Below are 26,459 nucleotides of genomic sequence, written 5' to 3' on the forward strand. Positions count from 1 at the left end.
CAGTAAATTAATCACATTGATGAATCCTCAAAGATTTTAGGAATACCGAATACTTGGGAAAATATTATTTCAACATTCGTACTAATAAAACAATAAATATGTTTACATGCATAGAAAATAAATACCTACATTGAGGTTTTGAAAAACGCAATGACTAAGTTGATATCGGTCTCATTTTTCAAAATCCATTTCATCTAGCAATAGGTACAAAATTATAATTAATTGTAGTTAATAGGTGAGACAGTATAATTAACCGTGTATCATTATTCATTGTAATCATCGACAAACAAATATGCTCTCCTTCGCCGATCAAACTACATTTTTGTTTCATTCCAGTAAAATAGATTTGAGCAAGAAAATTGGTTGAAACGGAAGCCAAGTTAGTATTGTAAAACAGACCATGATGGTTTGTTCAAATCGGATTCATGTAAATTTTAAATGCATTTTCCAGTCATTATCTTCATTGGACACACACTCCGAACGTCTGCACAGTACGTCGAAGTTGATCATGAGTTACTCATAACCAATGGTCAATTATCTAGTCATCGATCAAATCTATGAGTAATTTTCAAGTTTCCATTTCCTAAACTCAATGACGGTTGAGTTTAAAATGATCACAGACTGTTTAAATTCGATACTTTTGATCGAATCCTTCATCAAAATAATCAAAATCAGTTTTGATCTATTTTGATCAGAGCACAATCTGAGTCAACTGATAATGAAATTGATACTTAAATAGGAGTGAAAATTCTAGAAAGTACGCAGATAAGATATTTTTCAGTACTTACAGGTAACATGGAATGGATCTTCGGTTCATTTTCACTTTAAAAATTTATAAATTAATTAAATAACTCAAAAATACACCAATTTATCTGAAGAATTCATCAGAAAATTTTTTCAAATAAAAAAAAATCAAAAACAGAAGATAAACACAGAAATGACGTCACAGCGTATTCGATTATTTGTCGTTTAGAAAAAAAAACGTTCAAGGTTCTATTATCGTGACTTTCAAACAAAAATGTTTTTTCGTTTAATGAAGTACTTGAACTATTTTGCAAGTTTAAATATCAAAATTATATTTTCACAAATAATTATCGAATAATAAACTACAATTTACTCGTTAAACGTTGCTCAAATAGTGAAAAAATACGTTAGAAAAATTCACCATCGAATTTCGAACGTTAAACGCCATCACGAGAATCGTTCCTTCCTTATCAAAACCCAAGCTTCGTTAAAAAAAATTTTAGGCTAGGCTAGAAAAATTTTCTAAATTTTCAAAAAATCTATTTTAGTTTACGAATCAAAAATAATAACCTGTACGATGAAATTGATTAATTAGCAAGTTGTAAATTTAGTGAAGAGTGTGCAAATTAATGAAAACGTTTATCGAAGGATTCAGAACAGTAATTGCTTTTGAAATATTCGAATTTGCTATCAAAATAGTCGATATCTACTGACCAGTGTTATGGAAGTTGTTTGTTTATCATCAAAATTCTTCTCCTTTAACTCACTTTGATAGTGTTTGATTGAATTTATTTAACTGGAATCGCTCGTGATTCAAGTAAATAATCTATTTTAATGCAATCGTCGCGTAGGTATAAATCGCCAACGAAGTGAAAACGTTACAGTACCAGCGTTATGTGAACCATTTTGCAGAACTTGAAGAGTGTTACTCAATCAATGAATAATGATAAACGTAACAAGAATATTCTCGCGGGTTAAATTAACGTAACGAAGTATCGAGTTAAAATTATTAAAAGTATTGCTGCGCGATTCATTCACGTTCGCGTGATAAATTTGAAATTCGGTGTCGAGTTGTGCAATAAGGCAGACATTATGTTGGTTGGTTAGTGAAGAAAATCATTTCGAACATGTCTCGTAATCAAAATATCAAAAGTTACGGACGAGGTAAACATTCCAATCATCCGAACACCGTCGTCCATTCTAGTATCCAGTTCGATAAGTTCTTCTGCGAGAATAGCAATAAACCGACAGCTGCCAAATCCGCTGGGACTATTGGAAAATGGGGAATTACGTCTTTCACGTCGATACGAAGCTCAAATTTTACAGTTGGTTAGTTTTATTTTCAATTTTACAACTTCTTAGATCGTTCAAAAGCACATTATTAGTGTTTGTGAGTAACACTTGGTGTTTTGTTGATGTAATAACTAATTCTGTTTCATCGTTTGATTTTTTTAGGAGCCACCGAATCGTCGTCGTCGTCACGTTTTAGTAGCTTGAACAAAAAACGTCAACAAGCAGCTGCCGAAAGCGGTATCCAGAATAAACGTCCAGTGTTGAATAATAATATAAAACGAGATAGTTCTCCGGTCGTTCAAAGGAAATTCTTTAAAAGTCGTAACGCAGCTGATAGCTCTCAAAAATCGTACAAATCGTCCAATTCCTCGGAATCTGGAGTTGGCAAGAAAAGTGGAAGACATGCCAAGTAATTGAACAGAGAATATAATTTGAAAATTTATTAATTATCGAATATTTTCCTAATTGTGTTTTGTTTTTTTGCGCGTAGATCGGATGAAAACAAAAAACACAAACACGTATTATTCGATGACTCGTCGAAGAGCCAATCTCACGTTCGTACGATAGAAAAGCCTTTGAAAATATCAACGAAGAAGATCCCATCGCCGAAAGTAGTCGATGAAGAAATAACCCAAATCGATGACTTTAATAAGTTCCAAACATTGCCATCACCTCCTAAAGAACGCGATAAACCGCCGATAGTTTTACGTATATTCAAAGGCACTTCTCAATTAATCACCGAACCCGGTACAAAAGAAGAGACCCCAGACGAAGATTCATTCGAATCGGGTCCGATCTCAGAACCAGCTCCGAGTCCACCGCCGATCTCAAAATCGCTGCGGCGTAAAAGTCCCGAAATACGATCACCTTCGCCAGAACAGCCGGCTCCAAAACATCGCCGTAACAGTGAGAAATCCTTATCTCCCGAGGCGCCTGTGAAAATCGGCGTTAAACGACGTACGCCGGATAAATCACCCGAACCCGAGCCGACCATCACTACTCGAAGCTTGAGACGTCGAGCTGCCTCGGATAGCACCTCGCAACCGCAGCAGCCACCACAACAGCTGCCGAACACGTCGCCTAAACGCGTTTTGAGAAGCACCAGGAATACTCCGGCTGCTCCACCTCCTCCGGCTGGTAAATTAGTCATAGCTAATCTGAATTCCGATCATCCTACGGTGTATGCTGTTAACGAAGACGCATCTGCAGCTTCCGTCGCCACCACCGGTGTATCTCCCAAACATAAAGATTCCAAAGAAACTCGCAGTTACTCCAATAAGCACAAACATAAGAAAGATACTGCTAAAGCGGAACCGGATTTGAAAAAAGTCGAAGAACTCTTAGCCGATTTAGGAGCTCCGGCCGAAGAAACGCCTTCGGAAAATCAAAACGATCTTAAACCTTGCGAAACTACTGATTCGGATAGGCAAGAATTACTAGAACTTCTAGAAGATGACGAAGAAGACGGCGGTGGTGGTGGTGGTGATGCTGCTTCCGTTACTGATTCGATACCAAATTCCGAACCCATGGAGCAGCTTATCGATTTACAAACAACACCCGAAGAACCTTCTCCCATTATCAAGAGTAGCGAATCGGAATTGAAAATTAAAATCAAAATATCTGATATTAGACCATCAGAATCGGTAGTCGAACCGGTCACATTGAACACGAAACCCGAATCTGTACCCTTGCCCGATTCTTTAGATTCTGGATTCGGCTCCAAGAACGGCGAAGAAACCAGCGCCGCTGAATCTATGTCCAGCAGCATGGAATTCGACGCTAGAGATAACTTCGGCGCGACAGATGGTTCAGATTTTGATCTGAAAAACGATCACGATGCACCTTGCGCGCCGATAATCAATAAAAAAGGAAGTATTTTCAAACACCGAGGTTCCAGCGACGGTAATAAAAAACGCTTGGCGTTGTATAAACACAAATGGGCTGACGATAAGGATGCAGCTAATGCTACCGAAGATGATAATAAAAACTCCAATATTACGAAAAGCAAAGCTTTGGATTCCATTTTGGATAGCGAGCTGGAGGATATGCCTTTGACTAAATTCATCAGGCAAACTAATACCGATAATTTTGATTTCGACGAGCCAGCTCCGGTGACGGGGGTTAAATGCACGAAGAAAACCAAGGATTACTATACCGTTGTTCGAAACGTAAAGAAAGCTCATCAAATACAAGAGTCCGGAGAATTCCAAGAATTCAACGACGACGTCGAATATATTCTGGATGCGTTACAGGATAATAATCCGATAGGAACGAGGTATTGTTGTTTTTCACTTCGTGTTCGATGAATTACGAGTTTCTATTCGAAATTACGACTACATTTGTGTATGTTTTTCTTTTCGTAGGTGTTTGTCGGCCATTACTTTAGCCAGCAAATGTACAGAACCAGCTTTCAGAATGCATGTCAGAGCTCATGGTACTGTTACGAAATTCTTCCGAGCTTTGCACGACGCTACCAAAGATCAAGTGAGTCTGGTTTGAGATCGTGTTGTCGCTAAAATGACTCTAGTTGCTGATAAGAGTTGTATTTTTCAGAGTCTGGGATTATGCACGGCGACAGTGATGTTCGTCTTGAGTCAAGACAGACTGAACATGGATTTAGATCGCGATTCTCTCGAATTAATGTTGAATTTATTGGAAAGCGATGCCAGTCATACGAAGGCTCTAGAAGATTGCGGTCTCACAGATTCGCAATTGATCAAGAATAGAGATAGAGTCAGACAAATTTGTGCCGATATCCAAGCCCAAGGGCACGCTAAACATTTGAATTTGGATAACATTACGGTTAGTTCACGATTACAAATCTAACAACGTGTTGATAAATTCGTTAAATTGTTATCTTCCCTCGGTTTGGAAACCATTTTTATGCATCGAGATAATCTTATCTAACTCATTGTATATCATCTGTTCACGAAAGAAGTAAAACATCTGTTATATTTTTAGGTCGGCCACCTTTCCATGGAGACGTTGCTCAGTTTAACGTCGAAAAGAGCCGGCGAATGGTTCAAAGAAGAATTAAGAGAATTAGGCGGCCTAGAGCATATCGTCAAAACCATAGTCGAATGTTGCAAACACGTGGACGAAACTGCCAATGCATGGTCGGCGACTGCTCTTGAAAAGATACGTAAGGTTGACAGATGCCTCAGAGTTTTAGAAAACGTAAGATCTGGAACTTATTTTCTACACTGATACGATCGTGAAGTTTGATCATTTCTGATGAAACATTTTTGTACGTGTGTTTGTAGGTGACTATGCAAAATGAACAAAACAATTATTACTTATTGGAATACCAAGATGGAATATTGATCGATACGTTAGTGAAAATGTACAAAGTTTGCGACTACGAGATACCTCTGTATCCTACCGATAGTATCGCTGATAAGGATTCGACCGGAGCCGTCCTCAGAGAATGCTTAATAGCCAATTTGAAAGTATTAATCAATATTACTCACGATTATCAAAGCCTCAGTAAGTATTACTCATTTTTCATCAATTCGACGTGCAATGTTGAATATTTTTATCGTACTAACGATGACTTGTTTTGTAAATTTAGCTCGTGGTTCTATTGTAATTGGAGGAAGACCGGGAGTCATCGAATCTAGTTTACACGTCCTATTGCAAGTTCCTCAGTATATACCTAAAGAAGAAAAATTCGACCTTATGTTACTGGTTTGTATACTCGTTCACATTTCTTACTCCTTTGACAAGATTTGTGCCGGAGATTTTTATATTAATACGTGTTTTTGGTTTTATTCAGACCCTGATCATGTTGATCAACCTGGTAGAACACTGTGACGCGAACAGAAAAGCTATCCTTGATGCCAAAGCACCCAGTGACGAAGAAAGTATCTTCGAAAGTACGTAATTACATCGATGAATATTACAGAATGATCATTTTCATATCATTTATTCGTGTTTTCGATGACTTTGTGCAGGTAAAGCGATAGATCCGGCTGTGAAAGCGTTGATCGCCATGTTCTATAATCACGAAGAATTGGCTCGTAACGAAGAAAAGAAGACTGATGCTATTTTGGAAGGAGAAAACGTCGAGAAACCTCAAAACAACGCTCCGCAAAAAGTTCACGAAGAATTCATCGAGGAGACTATTTCGATGTGTAAGTTGAGCTGCTTTGTATGATGTAATAAATAATAATGTAATGTAATTTACATTTTTCCTATTTTTTTTTTTTTTATTACTAATTGAATTTAATAACGGGTGTATTTTTTCGATTTTATGTGCAGTGGTTCAAAAAGCTGGTCAAAATATGGAACACACGCTGATCGCGGCTTACGTCGTGATGCTTGTTGGATACTTGATCATTGATAACGAGGTAGGTGACAGTGAAATGATGACTGGAGGCTGTAAAATATTTCTTTGAAAAAATCGTTGACTTGTTCTGGTCGTTGTATTAAAATTGCTATATAGAAATACAGTATGACACAAAAGTAGTGCTCGGTAGCTTTTACTTCCAAGTGGAAAGAGCTGGAGAGATGAATGTTGAATGAAGCGGCGTTGAGTAGAGAAAAATAAGGGCTTTCAAAAGCAACCTTGAAAATTTCAGGCCCTTGCACAGGGTGTCCACAAATTGAAAAACCGGTTTGGTCAAAAAATTCAAACTGGTTTTTATTGGCGCTATGTATTCTACACACTAAGGCGACAAAAATGTGATGAATTTTTTGAAACCGGTTCATTAATTTGCAACCAGTTAACGAAAATTACCCAAAAATTTTAGATAGAGAAAAAAGCTTGAAACCAAAGGTACAGAGCTTGAAAAATCACACAATTCTATCTAATCACATTTTGAAACCAGTTCATTGGTTTGCATTTAGCAACCAGTTTTTGACAATCACCTAAAAGTTGGATAGAGAAAAAAGCTTGAAACAAATGTTGTAGAGTGTGAAAAATAACACAATTCTTTGTAATCACATTTTGAAACCGGTTCATTGGTTCGCTACTTAGTAACCATGTTCTTGACAATCATCAAAAAATTGGAAATAGAAAAGAAAGTTTGAAACATAAGTTGTAGAGTGTGAAAAATTGAACCTTTTTTGCTGGTCAGATTTTGAAACCGGTTCATTAAATCGCAGCAAGCTATCAAAAGTTACCTGATTGCAAGTTAATTAGCCATTTTCAAAATCCGATCAGCCAAAATGGTTCAATTTTTCACGGTCTACAACTTTTGCTTCAAGCTTTTTTCTCTTTAATTTGTTAGTGTTTATCAAAAACTGGCTGCTAGATGCAAATCAATGAACCGGTTTCAAAATCTGATCAGCAAAAATGGTTCAATTTATCACGCTCTACAACTTTTGTTTCAAGCTTTTTTCTCTATCTCTAATTTTTAGTCAATTGTCAACAACTGGTTGCTAAATGTGAACCAATGAACCGGTTTCAAAATGTGATTAGACAGAATTGTGTAATTTTTCACGCTCTACAACTTTTGTTTCAAGCTTTTTCCCCTATCTACAATTTTTGGGTATTTTTTGTTAACTGGTTGCAAATTAATGAACCGGTTTCTAAACGCCTTAGTGTGTAGAATACATTGTGCCAATAAAAACCAGTTTGAATTTTTTGACCAAACCAGTTTCACAATTTGTGGACACCCTGTGCATGAGCCTGAAATTTTCAAGATCGTTTTTGAAAGCCCTTATTTTTCCTTACTCAACGCCGCTTCATTCATCTCTCTAGCTCTTTCCACTTGGAAATAAAAGCCACAGCGCACTACTTTTGTGTCATACTGTGCACTTGATGCATCTTTTTTTCAACAATAATTGCAAAATTTGTGCTTTTTTTGCCATAGTTGCGAAAATTTTTGCATTTCGTTTTACAATGATTGCAAAAATATTGCTTTTCTGCAACATAATTGAAAAAACCTTGCTATTTTGAGTATTTTTTCAAAAAAAATCTTGCTATTTTTTCAAAAAAATCTTGCTATTTTTCGCAATAATTTCAAAAAAAAAATCTTTCTAATTTTTGCAATGATTTAAAAAAAATGTTGCTCTTGCAATAAATGCACAATTTTTAGCAATAATTGCCCGGGGGTTTGCAATAATTGCACATTTTTTGCAATAATTGCTCAATTTTTTGCAATAATTGCTCAATTTTTTGCAATAATTGCATAGATCTTGCTATTTTTTTATGGCAACAATTGTAAAAATTCTGGAATTTTATGTTTTTCAATTATTGCAAAAATCTTGCTTTTTCGCAATAATTTCAAAAAAAAAATCCTTCTAATTTTTGCAATGATTTTTAAAAATGTTGCTCTTGCAATAATTGCACCATTTTTTTTTGCAATAATTGCGTGGATCTTGCTCTCTTTTATGGCAACAATTGCAAAAATTCTGGAATTTTATGTTTTTAATTAGTGCAAAAATGTTGCTTTTTCGCAATAATTTCAAAAAAAATCCTTCCAATTTTCACAATTTTTTTTTGCAATAATTGCACTTTTTGCAATAATTGCGTAGATCTTGCTCTCTTTTATAGCAACAATTGCAAAAATTCTGGAATTTTATGTTTTTCAATTATTGCAAAAATCTTGCTTTTTCGTAATAATTTCAACAAAAAATCCTTCTAATTTTTGCAATAATTTTTAAAAATGTTGCTCTTGCAATAATTGCACCATTTTTTTTGCAATAATTGCGTGGATCTTGCTCTCTTTTATGGCAACAATTGCAAAAATTCTGGAATTTTATGTTTTTCAATTTTTGCAAAAATCTTGCTATTTTTAGCATTTATTTCAAAAAAAATCTCGTCATTTTTCAAGCAATAATTTCAAAAATGTTGCTCTTGCAATAATTGCACTTTTTAAAAAATAACTGTCAAACAAATCTGACAAATTCTCACCATCTTGCAATAATTGCGAGGATCTGTCTCTCTTCTATTGTAATAATTGCACAATTCTCTCAATTTCATGCAATACCTACTTTTTTTTTGGATGCAATAGATGCGAAATTATTGTCGTTTTTGTGCAATAATTGCAAAAGTGTTCCTTTTATACAATGATGTCAAAATTTTTGCTTTTTTGCAGTATGCAGTTGCGAAAATCCTGCATCTGTTTTTTTGTTGCGATGATTGCAATAATCTTGCGTTCTTGCAATCATCACATAAATCTTGCTTTATGCAGTAATTGCTCTAAAAAATCTTGTTTTTTTGTGATAATTGCATAAAAATTGCGCCTTTTTCATTTTTTTTAACCAAGCTTGTAAATTTTTTATCGATTTTCTTTTTTCTGATTTTTTTTTCAATTTGTTTGGAACTGAACACGAAAAAATTTCGATTTGAATGAATTTTAATTCACTTTCTGTCTCCTTTCTTCATCATAATCATAACATTTGGGAGAATTTCCTGCTGAAAGCGAAGCTCTTGCATTGTTTGTTGGACTCAGTGATAGCCTTAATTTCATGTTTTTTCCCCATCGTTTCAGGAATATGAAAAATTGGTCAGGAATCATTTGCCCGAGAAGAATTTCGAATTCATGATTTCCGTGCTGCAGAAGTTCTATAGTTTTATGACATTGACTGCTTCGGTAAGTTGATCTTTGCCAGCATTTTTTTTTGTTGCTCATTTTATCAAAATTTCTCCATTTTCATCAACGTTATTATTTTTTCGCCATTTTGTCAACAGGGTGGAACCGTCAGCAATCGTGGCATGAAATCAGTTCAAATGGTCATCCAAAAATTAATCGAAAGCGACGCTCGACACGGTTTCGCTCCATCACCAAATACAGTACCCGCGTTTTCGGCTCCAGCAACATCCTCGTCAGCACCGGTGGCTAATATTCAATCGGCCGATAAAGCTTTAGATTTGAATACGAGCAGCGGATCGTCTTCTTCGGATGATAAAAATTTCGACGCTTTGCAAAATGATAGTAAATTTTGCGAATCTCAGAATAACGCCAACGTGGCGATTTCGGCTTCCTAAACGAATCACATCAGCGATAAAGACCAAAAAGGATGATGTGTTTCGCCGAAAATGCGATTTCGTAGACCGGTAATGGAGAAAAAGAGAGTAATTTTTAGCCACGTGTCCTGCGGTGTATTTTTTATTTCTTTTTTCTCGCGTATTGTACATTTTTTTAGACATTTTTATCGTTACCACTTGAATTGAATGAAATTATTTTTTAAGACTGCCATTTTGTTGGATACTGATTTTGAAATTTTCACAGCAATTTGTTTTTTTTTTTGTAAAAATTATCGCGTTTGTGTTATTTTAATCGTTGGGATACGAAGGAGAATATTTTAAAATTGGAATTTTATCGTTTTTATATACCCTGCGTTTTGCATGATTTCATGTTCGAGCCTGACATTGAACTGTCGAGGCAATCTCGAATGTTTACATACATCTTATATAAAATTAGATATATTTTTTTTGTTTTAATACTTCAACTTGTATACAATAATTTATTTAAGAATCCCCCTTTGCCCTTTGATCACCAAAAGTATAATTACGATGTATAGAAGAATGTATAGTAGATTTTCTGATTCGCAAATTATTATCGTACTATTTTTTTTATAGAGACGCTTTGTTTTTCGGTCTTGTATTATTTTACTAGTAAAGGAGCGTGATGACGATGCTTATGATTGGAATAGTGTTCATTTTGTTTTTATTTATTACTACTTTTTTTCCTCTTTCATTCTTTTATCCCCTTTTTTTTCTCCCCCTCTAGGTTTTAATACTCTTGTGAAAATATTTAAAGCTTGATAAAAAAAAAACACTGGTTTGTTAGGGCAAAAAATATAGCCGATTCGCTGCACACAGTTTGTATTACTTTTTAACGTCGACGAATGACTTTTTACTTGAGGTCTTCTTTCATTATCATTGTTGTAAACAAATGCGATAAAATTGTGTTCATTTTTATGCGCGGTTCGTTGACGTAAGCCTAATTTTTTGTATAACAAATTATTATATCGGTATTTGGCTTATTGCGAGAATGACGAGGAATTGAATTCCTCATCCTCAGCGTGGTTTGTGAAGTGATTCTTATCCTCTCCTGCTTCCCAATTGTATAGGGGGTCAGTTTTCGTTGCATGTTTAATCTACTTGTAGTGTTAATGGCGTCGCCACGTCGATGGTGGGCACGGCTCTTGTAAAATTGAAACTTAAAAAAATGTTATTGTGTATAAAGTATTGTAAAATTACAACTTGAAACGAATTAATCAGAGACCTTGATTGTATTAAGTCATTGTTTATTAAAATAAAATTTATTTTTTAATCGTTAGAATATTTTTATGCGTTGAGAAAACGTTCTGGGAACGCAGATTTATCGAAGCAGCTGATTGGTTGCTGAAAATGAAATTTCGTCAAGTGCGATTCTGATCTATTCAGATCCAATTGGATCTCTGGTCAGGTCTCAACAAATTTTTATTAGATTTAAATTTCGATTCGAAGATAGTTCAGATCTCACCGAATCTGATTTGGTCTAGTCCAATCAGACCCCTCCCCCCTATTGGATTGGATCTGGTCATATTTGAGTAAATTTCTCCTCTTTCTGAAGTTTCGTGTTCAAAAACATCCTAATTCTGTTTGAAAATTAAAATGTTGAATAAATTTTGACTCTTCCTCCTCACCCCCCCCCCAATTTGAATAATTTGAGAAGATTTCCCGCTAAAAGTTTTATTTTTTTATCAAGTTTTTGGACTATTTTTTCCTCACTTCTGTCTTTAAAAATGAAAGATTTCTGACCTCCCGTCTCCTGACCAATTTGAAGTAGGTACCATAGCTATCTGAAAAAATGCTCAGCTAAAAATCTTGTTTTATAATTTTGGTTTTGCAAAGCACTTATAATATTTTGGAAAAGTAAATTAAATTGAGTAATTTATTTTATTTATTTATTTATCTTATGGGTGCCTTTATTATTCTCCATTAATTTAATAATAGTATTTTAAAATTTAATTTGCAATCTAGAAATTTGTTTTAAGGGTCGTCATTCCATCTCAATTCGACCAAAAAAAAAATGCGATTTTGAAAGTCATGTCTTTCGATTTCGCTCAATTTTTTTTTACAATATCTACCCACCTAGTAGATAAGAAACCTGCAATCAGTTTGGTCCCAGCCTCCTCGGGAGGCGGGTGGGGGGGGCTTCCATTATTTTCACATTGTCTCGAGGTACTCAACTTCAGCAGCGCATTTCTCCAAAACTATGATACTTTGATCAAAACTGATTTCATAGTTCGAAAAGGCATTGAATTTTAAACTTTTTAAGCATTTTGAAATTTTCAAAATTTGAAAGTTGAACTTTCGAATGGAAAGTTTAAATTTCAAAATGGCGCTATAAATGGGAGCTACAATTTAAAATTCTGAAAAAATATCCATAGATGTACCTGTTGATGCTTTTTCGAAATATTTAAGTTTCGAAATGGGATCTCTTAATGGAGGGGGAGCACCCCACCCCCATTTGGGGCAAAACTTTCGAAAAAAATCTGGGGCATGTGATACATCGAATAGTATGTTTTCGGTGACGCTGAACACGAATATGACGTCAGATTTTTGGTTGGACCCCATCTACGGCCTCCAACCAATTTATTGGACTTTTACCAATTGGGGGAAGTTCTGGGAGCCATGGATGAGGTCAATTTGAAAAACTACGGCTATATTCGTATTCAGCGATACCGAAAACATACTATATTTCATGTGTCACACGATTGAAACCATTTTTTTTAGGTCACCCCCCCCCTTGGGGTGGTTCAGGGGGCCGTGGATGAGTACAATTTTTCACAAATTTGGCAAAAAAGTAAGTACTTTTTGTAGGATTTTGGCAAAAATTAGATTTAGAACTAGATACCTAACTATTTGACAATTTTGACAAAAAATGAGACTTTCTGGGCAAAAAAGGTACCCACTTTCTGACAATTCTGACAAGAAACAGGACCCTTTTCGGTAACTTTTGGGAAAGAAGTGAATTTTTTGTTAATTTCAGCAGAATATTGGACTTTTTTGATTATGAAAGAAAAAAAAAGGTTAGTCAAGAAACGTTTTTTTTGCATTACCTATGGGCAAAAAAAACCGGATTTTTTGGCATGAAAACAAACATTTTTAAACACCCCCCCCCCCAACAGTAGGTACTTTTAGAAAGCTAAGGCAAAATTAGCTCTTTTTGGGTGTTTTGGCCAAATATTAAATTTTTTGAAAATGTCGAAAAAGATGAGGTCTTTTATACACAAATTTTAACGTGGAACTTTCAGACAATTTCGGTAAAAGAGTACTTTCGGACTGTTTTGAGTTTTGACAAAAAATTGGACCTTTCCCAGTAACTTAAGGAAAGACTAATTTTTTGTGGAGGACTGTTTTTCAGTTTTGCACTTTTTTACAGAAAAGAAAAAGAAAATTTTTATGACAATTCTGGCAAGAAAAACGAATTTTTTATTAATCAATTTTTCCAAAAACAGGATTTTTAGACAGCCAAGATTCTTTTTGAATAATTTGGCCAAAAATCAGGAATTTTTTGGAAATTCAGCAAAAATTACTTCTAAGTAGGTACCTATTTAACAATTTTATCAAGAAATAACCAAAAAACTGAAAAAACGGTATACTTTTTTACAATTTTGGTAAAAATGAGGATTTTTTTTGACAATTTTTGCAATAAAATGGATCTTTTTTACAATATGATATAGTTTAGATTGGCGAGACTATGTAATGGTAAAGACGATTATCATGAATACCATGGTGGTGAGATTGAGAATTATTCCCTAGGAGGGGAATAATTGTGGATACCAAGATAACTCAGAAGGGTTGTAGTTCCACTAACTAACTATACACATTTAAAGGTGGTTACATAATAAATAAAAACGCATATTTACTTATTATATATATTTACACTATTTACAAATCATCATTAACATACTCGTTTTGCACTTATGTTTACACATAGTATGAGAATGAATAAATGATCTACCTATTAGTGGTCTGCACGGGCCCGTGTGAAAGCCCGCGGGGTGAGCCCTATAAAAGTCGGGTTGGGTTGGGTTGGGTTGGGTTGGGTCGGGCCAGGCCAGGCTGGGCTTGTCGGGCTTTCTCGGGTTCGTGTTTCAGTTCATAACTGGTACTCAACGCATGCGCTGTGAGTATTCGTAAATAAAGAAGTGTAGCACCATGTTCAGTTTCACAACAATGCCTATTGTTGGGAAAACCATCTCGTCACATCACACCAACGTTGCAACAAAATTTATGGGAAGTGTTGAAAAATTATTGTTGGGTCGGGCTCGGGCCAGGGCCCGTCGGCTTGTTTCGGGCTTTTGGGTTGGGTGGGGTCGGGCTTTTTGCCCGAGTACTCGGGCCAGGTCGGGTAAGCCCGTGGGCTTGCCCAACCCACGCAGACCACTACTACCTATATGTGTGATAGGTGAAATCAGCAAAATGATGACAATAATGAAGTATTGAGACTTTAACCTACCCATCTTACATTTGGGTATGTTGGGCAAATTAGGTACAAATCAGTCAAATTTATATACACGTTGTGACGTTGAAATTACATCTAATTCTAATCTTGTCAATCATAGATCACCGATCACGACACCATGCTTGTAAATCTATGAGAAAAAACTTAAGATTAATTAAGTAGGTGTATTTCACCACTTACTTGACACTATAAGCATTTACCATTTACCATCACTTTTGGGGCCCTCCTAATACTATGTGCATTGATGGCACTTGACTAAACGAGCCACACTTTGAACTTTTGCGTAATTTGGAATAGGTAAGTATCTACGAGGTATGATCAATATGTTATTATAATTCACCTGTATGTAGGGTTAGAATAATGGTAGCTAGTTCGTAAACATACCATTGGAAAGAGCCAACCTTCCTCTACAAAACAAGCGTACAACGGGTTTTCTATGTATAGTAGTTTCCGAATCACAGCGGTTTAAAGAGAGGTACCTCAGGTGACTTTGGCGGATTTTTGATTTAGTGAAAAAAATGTACAAAAAACGCTCAAAAATTTTATTCAACGATTCTATTGATTACATTGGAGTTAAAATTAGTGTCCCCCTCGAAATATTCACCATTCTGAGCGATGCACTTCTTCCAACGGGTTATCCACTTCGTAAAACACTTTGAGAACTCCTCCTTTGATATCTCGCACAGCGCTTCAATGACGCTCCATTTGATTCCTGAAGGAAGAGTTCTCAAAGTGTTTTACGAAGTGGATAACCCGTTGGAAGAAGTGCATCGCTCAGAATGGCGAATATTTCGAGGGGGACATTAATTTCAACTCCAATGTAATCAATAGAACCGTTGAATAAAATTTTTGAGCGTTTTTTGTACATTTTTTTCACTAAATCAAAAATCCGCCAAAGTCACCTGAGGTACCTCTCTTTAAACCGCTGTAATTCGGAAACTACTATACATAGAAAACCCGTTGTACGCTTGTTTTGTAGAGGAAGGTTGGCTCTTTCCAATGGTATGTTTACGTACTCGCTACCATTATTCTAACCCTACATACAGGTGAATTATAATAACATATTGATCATACCTCGTAGATTATTCTTCCTTACCAAAAAGATACCTAGTACCTACTTATGGTCACGAAGACCATTAAAAATAAAAATAAAAGGAATTAACCATGCCAGAGATGGTAGAAAGTAGAAACTTAAACATACTTATTAACAGGGCTATCGATCTTCCATCGATTAATAACCAGTGTACCGTGTACCTTTTTGGTGTTGGGGAATGGGAATGCACCCGGGCATATCCTCATTACGCAAAGTGCAACAAACCAACAAGTGCCTCTTTTGGTTAAGTTCCATTGACACCCTTAAGTAGGTATTAGGTGGGCTATAGAAGAGATGGAAGATGTGTACAGTTCAAGTAAGTGATGCTTGCACCTACTTCGTTTTAATATTATCCTTTTTCTCGTAGGTTCTCAACCATGGTATTGTGACCTTCGATGATTAAACAAATTATTCATTTTCGTGTAAATATTAACATGTGCTTATTTTCGCCTATCCTATTTGTTGTGTCTATTAGGGTAAAATCTCATTATTAGATTATTGTCTCCAATTTGGCGATCTCTTCATCACACATATGACGAGATCTTTCTCTCTTAGAAATTCATTAGGTCTCATACTATTGATCAAAATTATAGCCTTCTAGTATGCCGATGAATTTATGTACAAAAACTGTAAATATACATAGTAAGCATCAAAGTGTCTTGTTTAAGTAGTATGTTCTTTAAATGATGTATAGGGCAGATTAAACAAACTATCGCCCGTCTGAGCTATCTAGGTATTGGCAAATATTCCCTGCCTAAGGAATATTTCTAAATTTAACCCCCAATGGTATTCATTAACTCCATATTACCTTTAGGTAGTCCCTTTGATCCCCCCTATATCATACTTAGGGCAGAAAAAATTCCTTTTACATGTTTTGGCCCAAAAAAAATTGACGAAAATTTCACTTTTTAGCAACGTTTCTCATCAGAAGCCTTGCTATTTAATTAGGTAGGTATAAAAAAGATTTTACCAAAAAAGTCCTACTTTTTGATACAATTGTAAAAGTTGCTTTTTGACAAGAATTCTTGTCATTTCAAAAATCAGCTAATTTTCACGTTTTGCAAAAATTTACAAAAAGTTGTTATCGTTGGAAAGAGAATGACTGAGTGAAGAGGGAATTATGTCGAATACTCTCCTAATTAATTTTGATAATAAACATCACCTTGGCGGGGAGATTTAGATTTATCGAATACCTGACTAGCTCAATAGGTAGGTATTTAACTCAAGCAGTTCACATTCAATTCTAACATACACAGATATACATAATAGAAGAACATATAACAACATACTATGTACAAAGATTTATTCTATTAAAGCTTCACAATTATTCATGGTTACAATAACATATTAAATATTATGCTATACACAACAAATACGATTCAATTTAACAGATATGATCATCAATCAGCATCCAATTAGATGCAGATCATTGAATATCACGGCAATAAATCTGGTATTGAAACCTAGTAGGTACCCTGGTACCATGTACCTTTACGTCATGGGATATAAATAGCATGACGTAAGGAGACATTAATAGACTAACCACCTTAGCGGTGAAGGCATATTGCACCATATTATCAAAGTCTCACTTTTTTGAAAAAATTTCGAAAAAGTGCCATGTTTTGCTAATGATTGCCAAAAAGTTTTGCTATTTGTCAAAAATTATAAGGATTCTAGTTTTTCAGAGATTCAGTTTTTAGAAAATGCTGCAAATGAAAAGTCGTTTTTATGCAAAGAATTCCAAAAATGTTCACTTTTTTTCCAAAAGTTGTGCATAAATCTCTCTACTTTGCCAGAAAGTTTCCATGATTTTTTCTACATTAAAATATTTTCTTCTCACGTTTTGTCTCTTTTTTTTTTGTTACTTTTTCGAGTTTTTTTTTTTGTTTTTTTGGTTTCTGAAGTTACTTTGTGGAATCAACAAAAAATTGAGGAATTTAGTTCCAGTTCGAAAGTTCAACTGTTCAAGTAATAGGAAATAGTATAGTTGTTTGGTATTCTTACATAATCAGCTAATCACCTTGTAAACTATGAAAACATATTTGCATATGCAATGTTGCCAAGAGTTATTGTACGTTAGCTAATGTAAAATATCTGTCTGGTCCTCGTCGGTGAAAATTTTACCCCCTTATCTTCACACCACGCCGCGCACAACTCGGTATTACTATTTTTACGAACATGAATGTTATCAAGTGCGCCTCACATGTGATGAAATTTTGAGTGCAATAGTCCAAGTAGAAGTACAGTAGGTACGAGTAGTTTAATCAGCTCCACCGTCAGTGGAACGCAAAATAATACCTAGCCTAATATGTACTTACACTTCTACGAACAGTATAATATGTAGTCACATAAGTACCTACCTGTAATGTCGTCTCTTGAGTTGAGTAGGTAATATGAATTTTCTTCATTAGGTACCTACCTACCTACCTACAACCTATACTTACTTATGTAATTTTTCGCACACAGGTGTTGAATTTCAAGAGTTTTATTTTAACGTCGGTTGCGACCCGACCTATCAAAATGGTTAAAATTTCAATTTTTCAACAAATACCTACCTACTTACGTTTTGAACATTTCTAGAAAATTTCGAGCTCACAATTGAGTCACGATTTTGAGATACAAGTTGTAGTTGAAAAAAGGCACGCAATCTATGGAAAGGGTTGAACTTACTGGAGGAATTAAAACATTAAATATTTTACCTAATGAAAAATATGTTTCGAACATTTCTGGAAAATTTCGATCTCAAAATTGAGTCATGATTGATGATTTTGAGATGATTGCAAAAAAGTCACGCAACTTATCGAAATGGGTCGAAATTACCTAACATGAGGGATTTAAATATTTTGTCGAAAATATGATTCGAACATTTCTGGAAAATTTTGAGCTCAAAATTGAGTCATGGTTTTGAGATAATTGAGAAAGTGTCAGATGGCCCATCAAAATGGAGTGAAATTACACACAAAAGAAACTCATCTTTTTTCATTTTTTGAACCTCAAGAAATGAAAACTGAAACAGTGAAACTTGAAAATGAAAATACCTATGTAAATTTTTGCCATCACTGCCGTTCTTCTTAATTAATGTTTTACAGCAGCGCTATCTGGTTCCCTAGTTTTCAACTCAAATGGCGGTTTAAGGTCTAGTAGGAGGTAATTACTATTAAGTACTCGTATGTATTTTGTGTTGTCATTGTGATGTAGTCAAAGTGTTAGGAATGAAACGGTTTTCTGGAGCTGATCGATAAGTGTCCTCACGGTAGTTTACAAGTTGATAAATAATTAATCCGAATTATCTGCTCGCGTTAGTTTGGATAATTCCGTTAAATTTGTACTCAAATTTAATAGCTGAGCTTGTTCGATATATGCGTTGCCGGCTTCAAAAAACTTCATCATCAGAGATCAACAAGATGCTATTCATATATTTCGATATGCTATTAGGCTGTTGCATCATTCGAAGATTAATGTCTTCATTGAATTTGGTGGAAGATATCAAGAAGTCGTGAGGTACCTAATTTTTGAACGAGTACCTATATATAATATATTATACCTCTGCATCGAATTTGAAGCCAATATTATTCTTTCGATGTTTCTTTCAGCAACAAATCTCGCGAATTTAACCATGTGAGGATGTTTTACATTCCCGAAGAATGAATTGAAACTGAATCTCGACGTGTCATTATTCATCGCCAGCTGTAATCGCCAGGAAAAGTGCGTAAGGATTTGGCGATCTCATTTATCTATTGCCAACAAGTATTTTTTTCAACTCTATAAAAACTATAGGTACTTACTTATATACTTAAGTATGTATGGATATGGAGATCTTAAGCTACCTACCTGCTTAGTACATATGTACTTTGCTATCATTTCGACGTAGGTAAGGTACCTGTTTAAAAATTATTTTGCGCTTACTAGTTCTGAAAAATTCAAGTGTTCACGAAGATAATCAATCTTATAACACTTTATCCGAATGATTGGAAATAAACATAAGCTACTTTCGAAATTCACGGAGGTTCGGATTTAACAAAAAAAAATCAATTGTATGTCTATAGTATGTATATATATACACCTAAGTTAGTGTCCTCTTAAATTACGAGTACTTTCTGTTTCGTTGAATTGCAGTATAATCGCAGTGTAAAATATTCAGAAAATTGAAAAAAAAAATTTCCTTAATTGAAAAAGGTTCCAATGGGACTATATACAAAGATAGGTAGAACCTATCATAGGCCAAGAGAACATTTTGAGATCGTAACCTTGTTTAGAATGATAGGAAACTATTCGAAACAATTACTAAACTATTGAGAGAATAAATTTGAAATATGCTAGACATATTTAACCTGAGTCGGTTACCTCGACTATATAAATTAAAAAGTCTAATTATCAAATCATACCGGATCTATGTATTTAATTCATAGTTTTAAACCCTTGACATTACCTTGACAATATTGTATTTAAAGACTATTATGAGTCAATATCCTTGACTATCTTGTAGACTTTTTATTCAGGAAACTTCCACCTAAATTCACATCATTGCCTAGGCGTGTGCCTTAGCACCGCCATTACTGGCTTTTGCGAATTAGGTTTATTCTTCCATCACGAAAATAATACGCGAAACCATGATCGAGAAATTAATAAAACAATTACTCATCGAAATTTAAGTTATTTTAATAAATGAAAAACAACATTCGAAATTACAAAAGAAAAACTTGATTAATTGCGATAGGCGATCGCGCACAAAAATTAATGTACGCCTTTACTCTTTCAAAAAATAAACTATAGATTAGGTAGGTCTTACCTAACGTCTGTAAGTTCAACTTTTTCCCACTCTCATCACTTTAGCCCAAGATCATAGAACAATATGTCAAAAGTCTAGCCTACCAAATATATTATAAGGAATTAGCTAATAACTTATAGGACAGCAGAAAAGTTCTGATAAACTACATTAGAAATTGCGAAACTGGAAATTTCTGAACAATGAGCTCAAATCAACCTAGTTCATTAGAATTCGCTTTTAAATTCACTTGATTATTTATAGTCACTTACATCGACATTGTTTTCAGCAAAAGAAAACTTCTTCGTATGTCTCTAGTAACGCTCCACTCAAATTTTCGATCGTTTGTTTAGTCTTGTCGATGGTTTCCACAATCTTGTCTTGAACGGCGTCTGATACACTAGTTGTCAAAATGCCTACTTTGTTCCACATGTCACCCAAACTATCAAATCTCTTTTCCCGACAACCTGAAGTTGCACTGTCTGTAAAGCTCAAAAAAGCTCAATAATTGAAGAGGTTGTAGTTACGGAACTATTTAGTAGGTACATTGACTAAAGGCAGAACAAATTTTTCCCACATAGGTATTATCTGTCGTTACAATTTTCAGAAGCTTTCATCCTCGCTTCGCTCGAGCCTGTTCTCTTTTCTTTTTCAAAAGTAATTAACTTCCTTCAAAAAAACATTATTCCAATTATTCTAAAATTTAAAAAAACAAAAAATAAACTCCTCGCATAAAAAAAACTCATTTTTAAGCATCTTGAGATAAAAATTTTCAAAAGCGCTCGCCCTCGCTTTGGTTGGTCAATTTGTTTCTCAGCTTAGAATAAACAAATTTCCCATTTAAGACTTCCACAGATCCAAGAAATAAGAAAATAATTTTCAGAAGTAGTCGTATGAATATACTGTATCAATTAGCAAAATTTTTGTTTTTCTATCACATCAATCCACAAATTTTCACTTGCAACCACCGCACCCTTTCTCAAATAGGTACCTATAACAGAGCTTCTACTTTATATAGGGGGCATAACACGGTATCTGCCCCTAGCTCTCATCAGTTTTCGACAACCTTTTTGAATTTTCACTCGGCTTTTTTTACCCAATTCAACCCTCCCCCCCTCACATTTGGAGCACAACGCGACTGCTTACTTGTTTAATTTTTTTTTTAAATTAAAAAAGTAAATAATCAAAGTTTAGCTGTTTTTTATATCCAAAGAAGTACTTATCTATGTAGTTCGAAAAGAAACTTATGAACTCCCTCTCCCTGAAACTTCTTCTTTAATTAACTACCTATGGGGTATTTGAATATAGAAAATTGGAAAAATGGTCTGGAAAACCTGGAAAAGTCAAGAAAAATAGCTTACCAAAAATAGTGGACACCCTGAAAAAAAAAAGTTGAAACAGAAAAAAATTAGGTATGTGAGTACTTACTTTAATAGAACTTATGCTTCTTTTTACGAGAAAACTGTCATTTAGGTACTGTAATTTATACAATAGCAACTGAACTATGTCTATCTGTACCTACAATCTAGCTTATTTTTTCCCTGGCAAGAGGAGCGTTCGAAAACTTTTCAAAATGGCTACCAAATGAAAATTTCGAATTATCTGTACTTAGCGGTGGTTATTATCAACTTTGCAGTTTCAACTTTAACTTTTTTTTCACTTTATTCCACATCAGCACATATGTTCCAAAGAATATTAGAATGAATATGAAATACCTACCAGGCTACCAATACCGAGTGATCCCAAATTTGGGACCAAAATGTGCTACAACATAAAAAATTACTTACTTACTCTTTTGGGTTCGCAATTCGCATCCCAGTTGGTATTTTACTTGGGTTTGTTTTTTGGCTTTGAAGCCACTGCTCTAAATTTCCGTTTTCTTCTCTTTTATTTTTTTGATCAGAAACATAACATGCAAAACACTGTATCAAAAATATAAGTAGGGTACCTACGTATTACATAGGTATTAAATAATATGTGGATGCACATCCTCTATTATGTTACTTACTGCGTGTGATGAAACAACTGCATTTAATAATTTGATAAATAAAATGAAAAACAAATGGGGCTTGAAATAACTTGCTACCTACCTATGTGTCTACCTATATATACAATCTAAACTTCTGTTTTTTAAATCAAAACCATTTTTGATAAAAAATGAAGAGATGGACAGTGGGGATTTTTATTTGGGAAAAAAATTATCTTGGAAATTATGTTTCAAGGTCGTTCCAAGGTACAGTGGACACAATAAGTCGAATTAAAAACACTTGCCAACACTCCCCCCCCTTAACCTTACTCAAACTTTCAAAATGTTACCAAAAAATTAAAAATCCAAACTTTTAAATCATTAATTTAAATAAATGTATTACATCAGCCACTTTAGGTCAAACTTACAACAGTTTACAAAAATACAAGTAGGTATAAATTACTAAGTGGTATAGTCTGTGGGTATTGAGTAGTGTCTACAGAGTGCCCAGAAATATCAGGTACCCCTAAGAAAGTTTTTCATTAAAAATATAGGTTGGCAACGTGAAATAGATGCATATGATTGGTGGAATGTTATCTCTCCAGTCCAACAACCAATCACGTGTTATCATTATTATCATTCACTGTGACCAACCAAAGTATTTAGTAGAAAACTTTTTTAGGGGTACCCGATATTTCTGGGCACCCTGTATGTCTGCCACGTAATTACCTATTACCTATATGAAAATAATATGTAAATTCACAATTACCTACAGATTCAAATTCAATCTTATGTATAGGAGGAGCCGGAGGTTTGTGAGTATGCGATGACCTCTGTAAAATATAGAATATCTGATGTGTTTGATTTGATGATGAATGGTGTCTATTGTTTGTGCTCTGACTTTAGGGCACGTGTTCATTTGTTTTGTGCTCCACACTCCCCATTTTTTATACTGTAACGAAAATGTCTAGAAAAGATTATAAACAGGTCTTCAAAACAAAATGAAAGTAGTTCGTGCTCCCAAATAAGTAAAAATACACTTACTTCCTTAAATTTGTTGCTAGTCAACTTACAGTCGTATACGTCATTCCATTGCAGCGGTTGTTGTTTTTGCTCATATCTAAAAGGAAATTGAGCCGCACAGAGAAATTGCACAATTACAGAGAAATACAGAAAGTTACACTTACATGTGAGATTGTGTATGTACATATTAATGTCTGAATATAATATGTAGAAGATTGTACATTCGTTTCTATTTGCTACCGGCTACAACCTTTTCTAAGTTTCATCACAAATGTTCAGACAACACCATATCAACAAAAAATAGAAAAAATAATTTTTTTAAGAACTGCATACGGAATTCATAAAGAAGAATGCTTACTACATATTTGATATTTTTAATTGATGAACTCATTTTATATGTATGAGGTTCACATTTTCAAAAATTTGAAAATTGTTCAGAAAATTAATTTTGGAAACAAATCCTCAAAATGGCCCTTCCTTCACTCTGGCAAAATCTTCTGAAGATTTATAAGGGAGCGGGGGAAAGAGGGCAGTTCGTCCCATGTCCGCTCTATCTGGAGGGCCCCAAAAAAGCAGGGCCTGTGATGAAAGAAAACCTTGTTTTTTATTTTTTCAAAGCATACATTTTTGAAAGCTTTTGGCCTCGCTTTGCTCGAGCGTCGAGCTTGTTTTCTTTTCATTTTTAAAAATTGAAATCTAAAAAAAACATCTTGCGCAGTACGCAAGATCAACCGACTTTGATCTGTTAAAAATAAAAATAAAAAAATTATCAAAAGTCACTGGCTATTTACCAAAAACTTTTACCATATCAAAAAATCCCCCAGCAATGTTCCAAAATTTTCGACCGATTTATCGGAAAAGTAAAAATTACCCCACCAATTAACCAAAAGTTACCAATTTACCAAAATTTACCAATTTACCAAACTTTACCAATTTACCAAACTTTACCAATTTACCAAAAGTTACCAATTTACCAAAATTTACCAATTTACCCAAATTTACCAATTTACCAAAAATAACACCAGCAATTTACCAACATTTACCTCAGTAATTTACCAGACATTACCCCAGCAATTTACCAACATTTACCTCAGTAATTTACCAGACATTTCCTCACTAATTTACCAATTTTTTAGCGACTTTTATTATAATTACCCCAGTAATTTAATACCAAAGGTTTTTACCAACTTACCAAAATTTACCAATTTACCAAAAATAACCCCAGCAATTTACCAACATTTACCTCAGTAATTTACCAGACATTACCCCACTAATTTGCCAATTTTTTATTACCCCAGTAATTTACTTCCAAAGGTTGACACAAATTCAACAAAATAAATTACCCCACTAATTTAACAATACCACAAAATTACCACAACAATTTACTAAAATTTACCAATTTACCAAAAATTACCCCAGTAATGTACCAAAATTTTCAACCAACTTTATTGGAAAACTAAAAATTAACTCAGCAATTTACGAAAATTTATCATTTGGAATACCAATTTTACAAAAAATACGCCATTAATTTACCAAAACAAAAATTACCCAAGCAATTTACCAAAATTTTCGACCAACTTTAATTACGAGTAATTCACCAAAAATAACTAATCATTTTATTTACTAAAAATTTACTATTAATTCACCAAAAAAAAAAAAAATTATCAAAATTTACCAAAAATTTAATGTTTTTTGTTAAAACAAAAATTACACTAGAAATTTTTGAAAAATTTTGATTTTTTGGCAAAAAAATTTTGGACGGATAAAATTAACAAAAAAATTAACAAAAAAATCGACAAAAAATTTTCTCCTCTTGACTCGCACGGGATTCGAACACCCGACCTCCGGCGCACCAATCTGCAACCTACACACCCTAACCACCCCATCTGTTTGTTGGGGGTGAGCCGTTTGCGAGATATAAGGGTTTACACAAATTTCTGCTTATCCATAACGTTGAAACACACTTAAACGTTCATATCTCGTAAACGGCTGAATCGATTTCGACCAAATTAAAAATTTCTCTAGTTCAGTATCAAAGCAATATTTCGCCATCATCAGTTTCGACTTAAAGTTCGGAGCTTTTGAGTTCAGCGTGACACAAATTTATACATAAATTGATATACCTATATATCTATGTATATATATAGCCGCATACAGGTAAACTCATAACGTTTTGTATAAACAGCAATCTCAAGACCCCTCTGTAACTTCGTTGCTGTGCATACGCTCGACGCGTCACCCCATAGGCCTGATAGTACTCGATGTTAGGCCGCGTTATATTCGTTAACTTGATTTTTAGGTCACCTGTGGAAAGGTATTTCATTGCCAAAACATCAATTTTTCAGAAAAGCTTTTTTTTAAAAGTCTCATACGTCTCTGTTTTTCGCAAATGCTTTTTTAACAAAGCATCCTACAGAAAAATAACCAGCTCTGAGCAGAAATGAAATTTAATTCTCTACAATTTCCTTCATTGCATTTTTTTCCTAGGATGCATACTTGTCCCATAAAATCAATGTTTAGATTGAAAAACACGAAAATTTGGACCTGTATAATCAACTTAAAATTAAAATTCAGCAGTCAAAAATTTATTTTAGACGATTTTTGACCACGCCATGTGAAAGAGGACATCTTCAACCACCAAAATCACCAAAAAGAACGTAAAAAACGTAAAAAATGATTCTTGGCAATAAAAACCTTTTCCTCATATCATCATACCTGTTAATTAGGCTATGTACTCATTTGAAAATTGAGTCAAAAGTGAAATTGTATAAACAGCAATCTCACGTCCCTGCTCAAACTTTGCCAGTAGACTCCCCACACCTTGTAGATTCATATGACACCTCATCGAAAAGTCACGTCCTAAAAAGGTTACGAGTTTGTCAAAACGTTATGAGTTTGCTGGTTAATCTATAAAAAAGTTACGAGTTTACCCCCTAGAATATTTATATAAATAAATATATATGTAAACTTATCTCGTTTTGCGCCATACGTCTTATCGTGATCAGCACACTCCAAAACGTCAAGAAAACCCACCCCCACCCAAATCCTCAACCATCATGACAAATACAATACCTTACTTTTCCGTTTCACGGCAAAGTCGGTAAAAATATCATTCAACTTTCAAAGTTTTAAAGTAAAAAAACAAACTTCTTGCAAACGTTGTCT

The 26,459-nt window shown here is 34.4% G+C and overlaps 1 protein-coding gene and 1 long non-coding RNA gene across 2 annotated transcripts; both read left to right on the forward strand.

The window, feature by feature from the left end:
• The first annotated feature begins 1,262 nt into the window (after positions 1–1,262).
• On the forward strand, positions 1,263–11,265 carry wapl (wings apart-like). The gene is made up of 13 exons (XM_065355772.1): positions 1,263–2,073; positions 2,200–2,446; positions 2,528–4,312; positions 4,401–4,521; positions 4,591–4,839; positions 4,999–5,214; positions 5,301–5,523; positions 5,609–5,724; positions 5,813–5,912; positions 5,991–6,170; positions 6,298–6,386; positions 9,477–9,578; positions 9,677–11,265. The coding sequence occupies exons 1-13, from the start codon at positions 1,872–1,874 to the stop codon at positions 9,971–9,973; spliced, it is 3,927 nt and encodes a 1,308-aa protein (XP_065211844.1). The 5' UTR covers positions 1,263–1,871; the 3' UTR covers positions 9,974–11,265.
• A 6,883-nt stretch (positions 11,266–18,148) lies between these two features.
• On the forward strand, positions 18,149–20,187 carry LOC135839653 (uncharacterized). The gene is made up of 2 exons (XR_010557625.1): positions 18,149–19,041; positions 19,134–20,187. It is a non-coding gene; the product is annotated as an uncharacterized LOC135839653 (long non-coding RNA).
• The last annotated feature ends 6,272 nt before the right edge of the window (positions 20,188–26,459 follow it).

Source organism: Planococcus citri, chromosome 3, assembly GCF_950023065.1.
Source record: "Planococcus citri chromosome 3, ihPlaCitr1.1, whole genome shotgun sequence".
Classification (NCBI taxonomy): Eukaryota; Metazoa; Arthropoda; class Insecta; order Hemiptera; family Pseudococcidae; genus Planococcus; species Planococcus citri.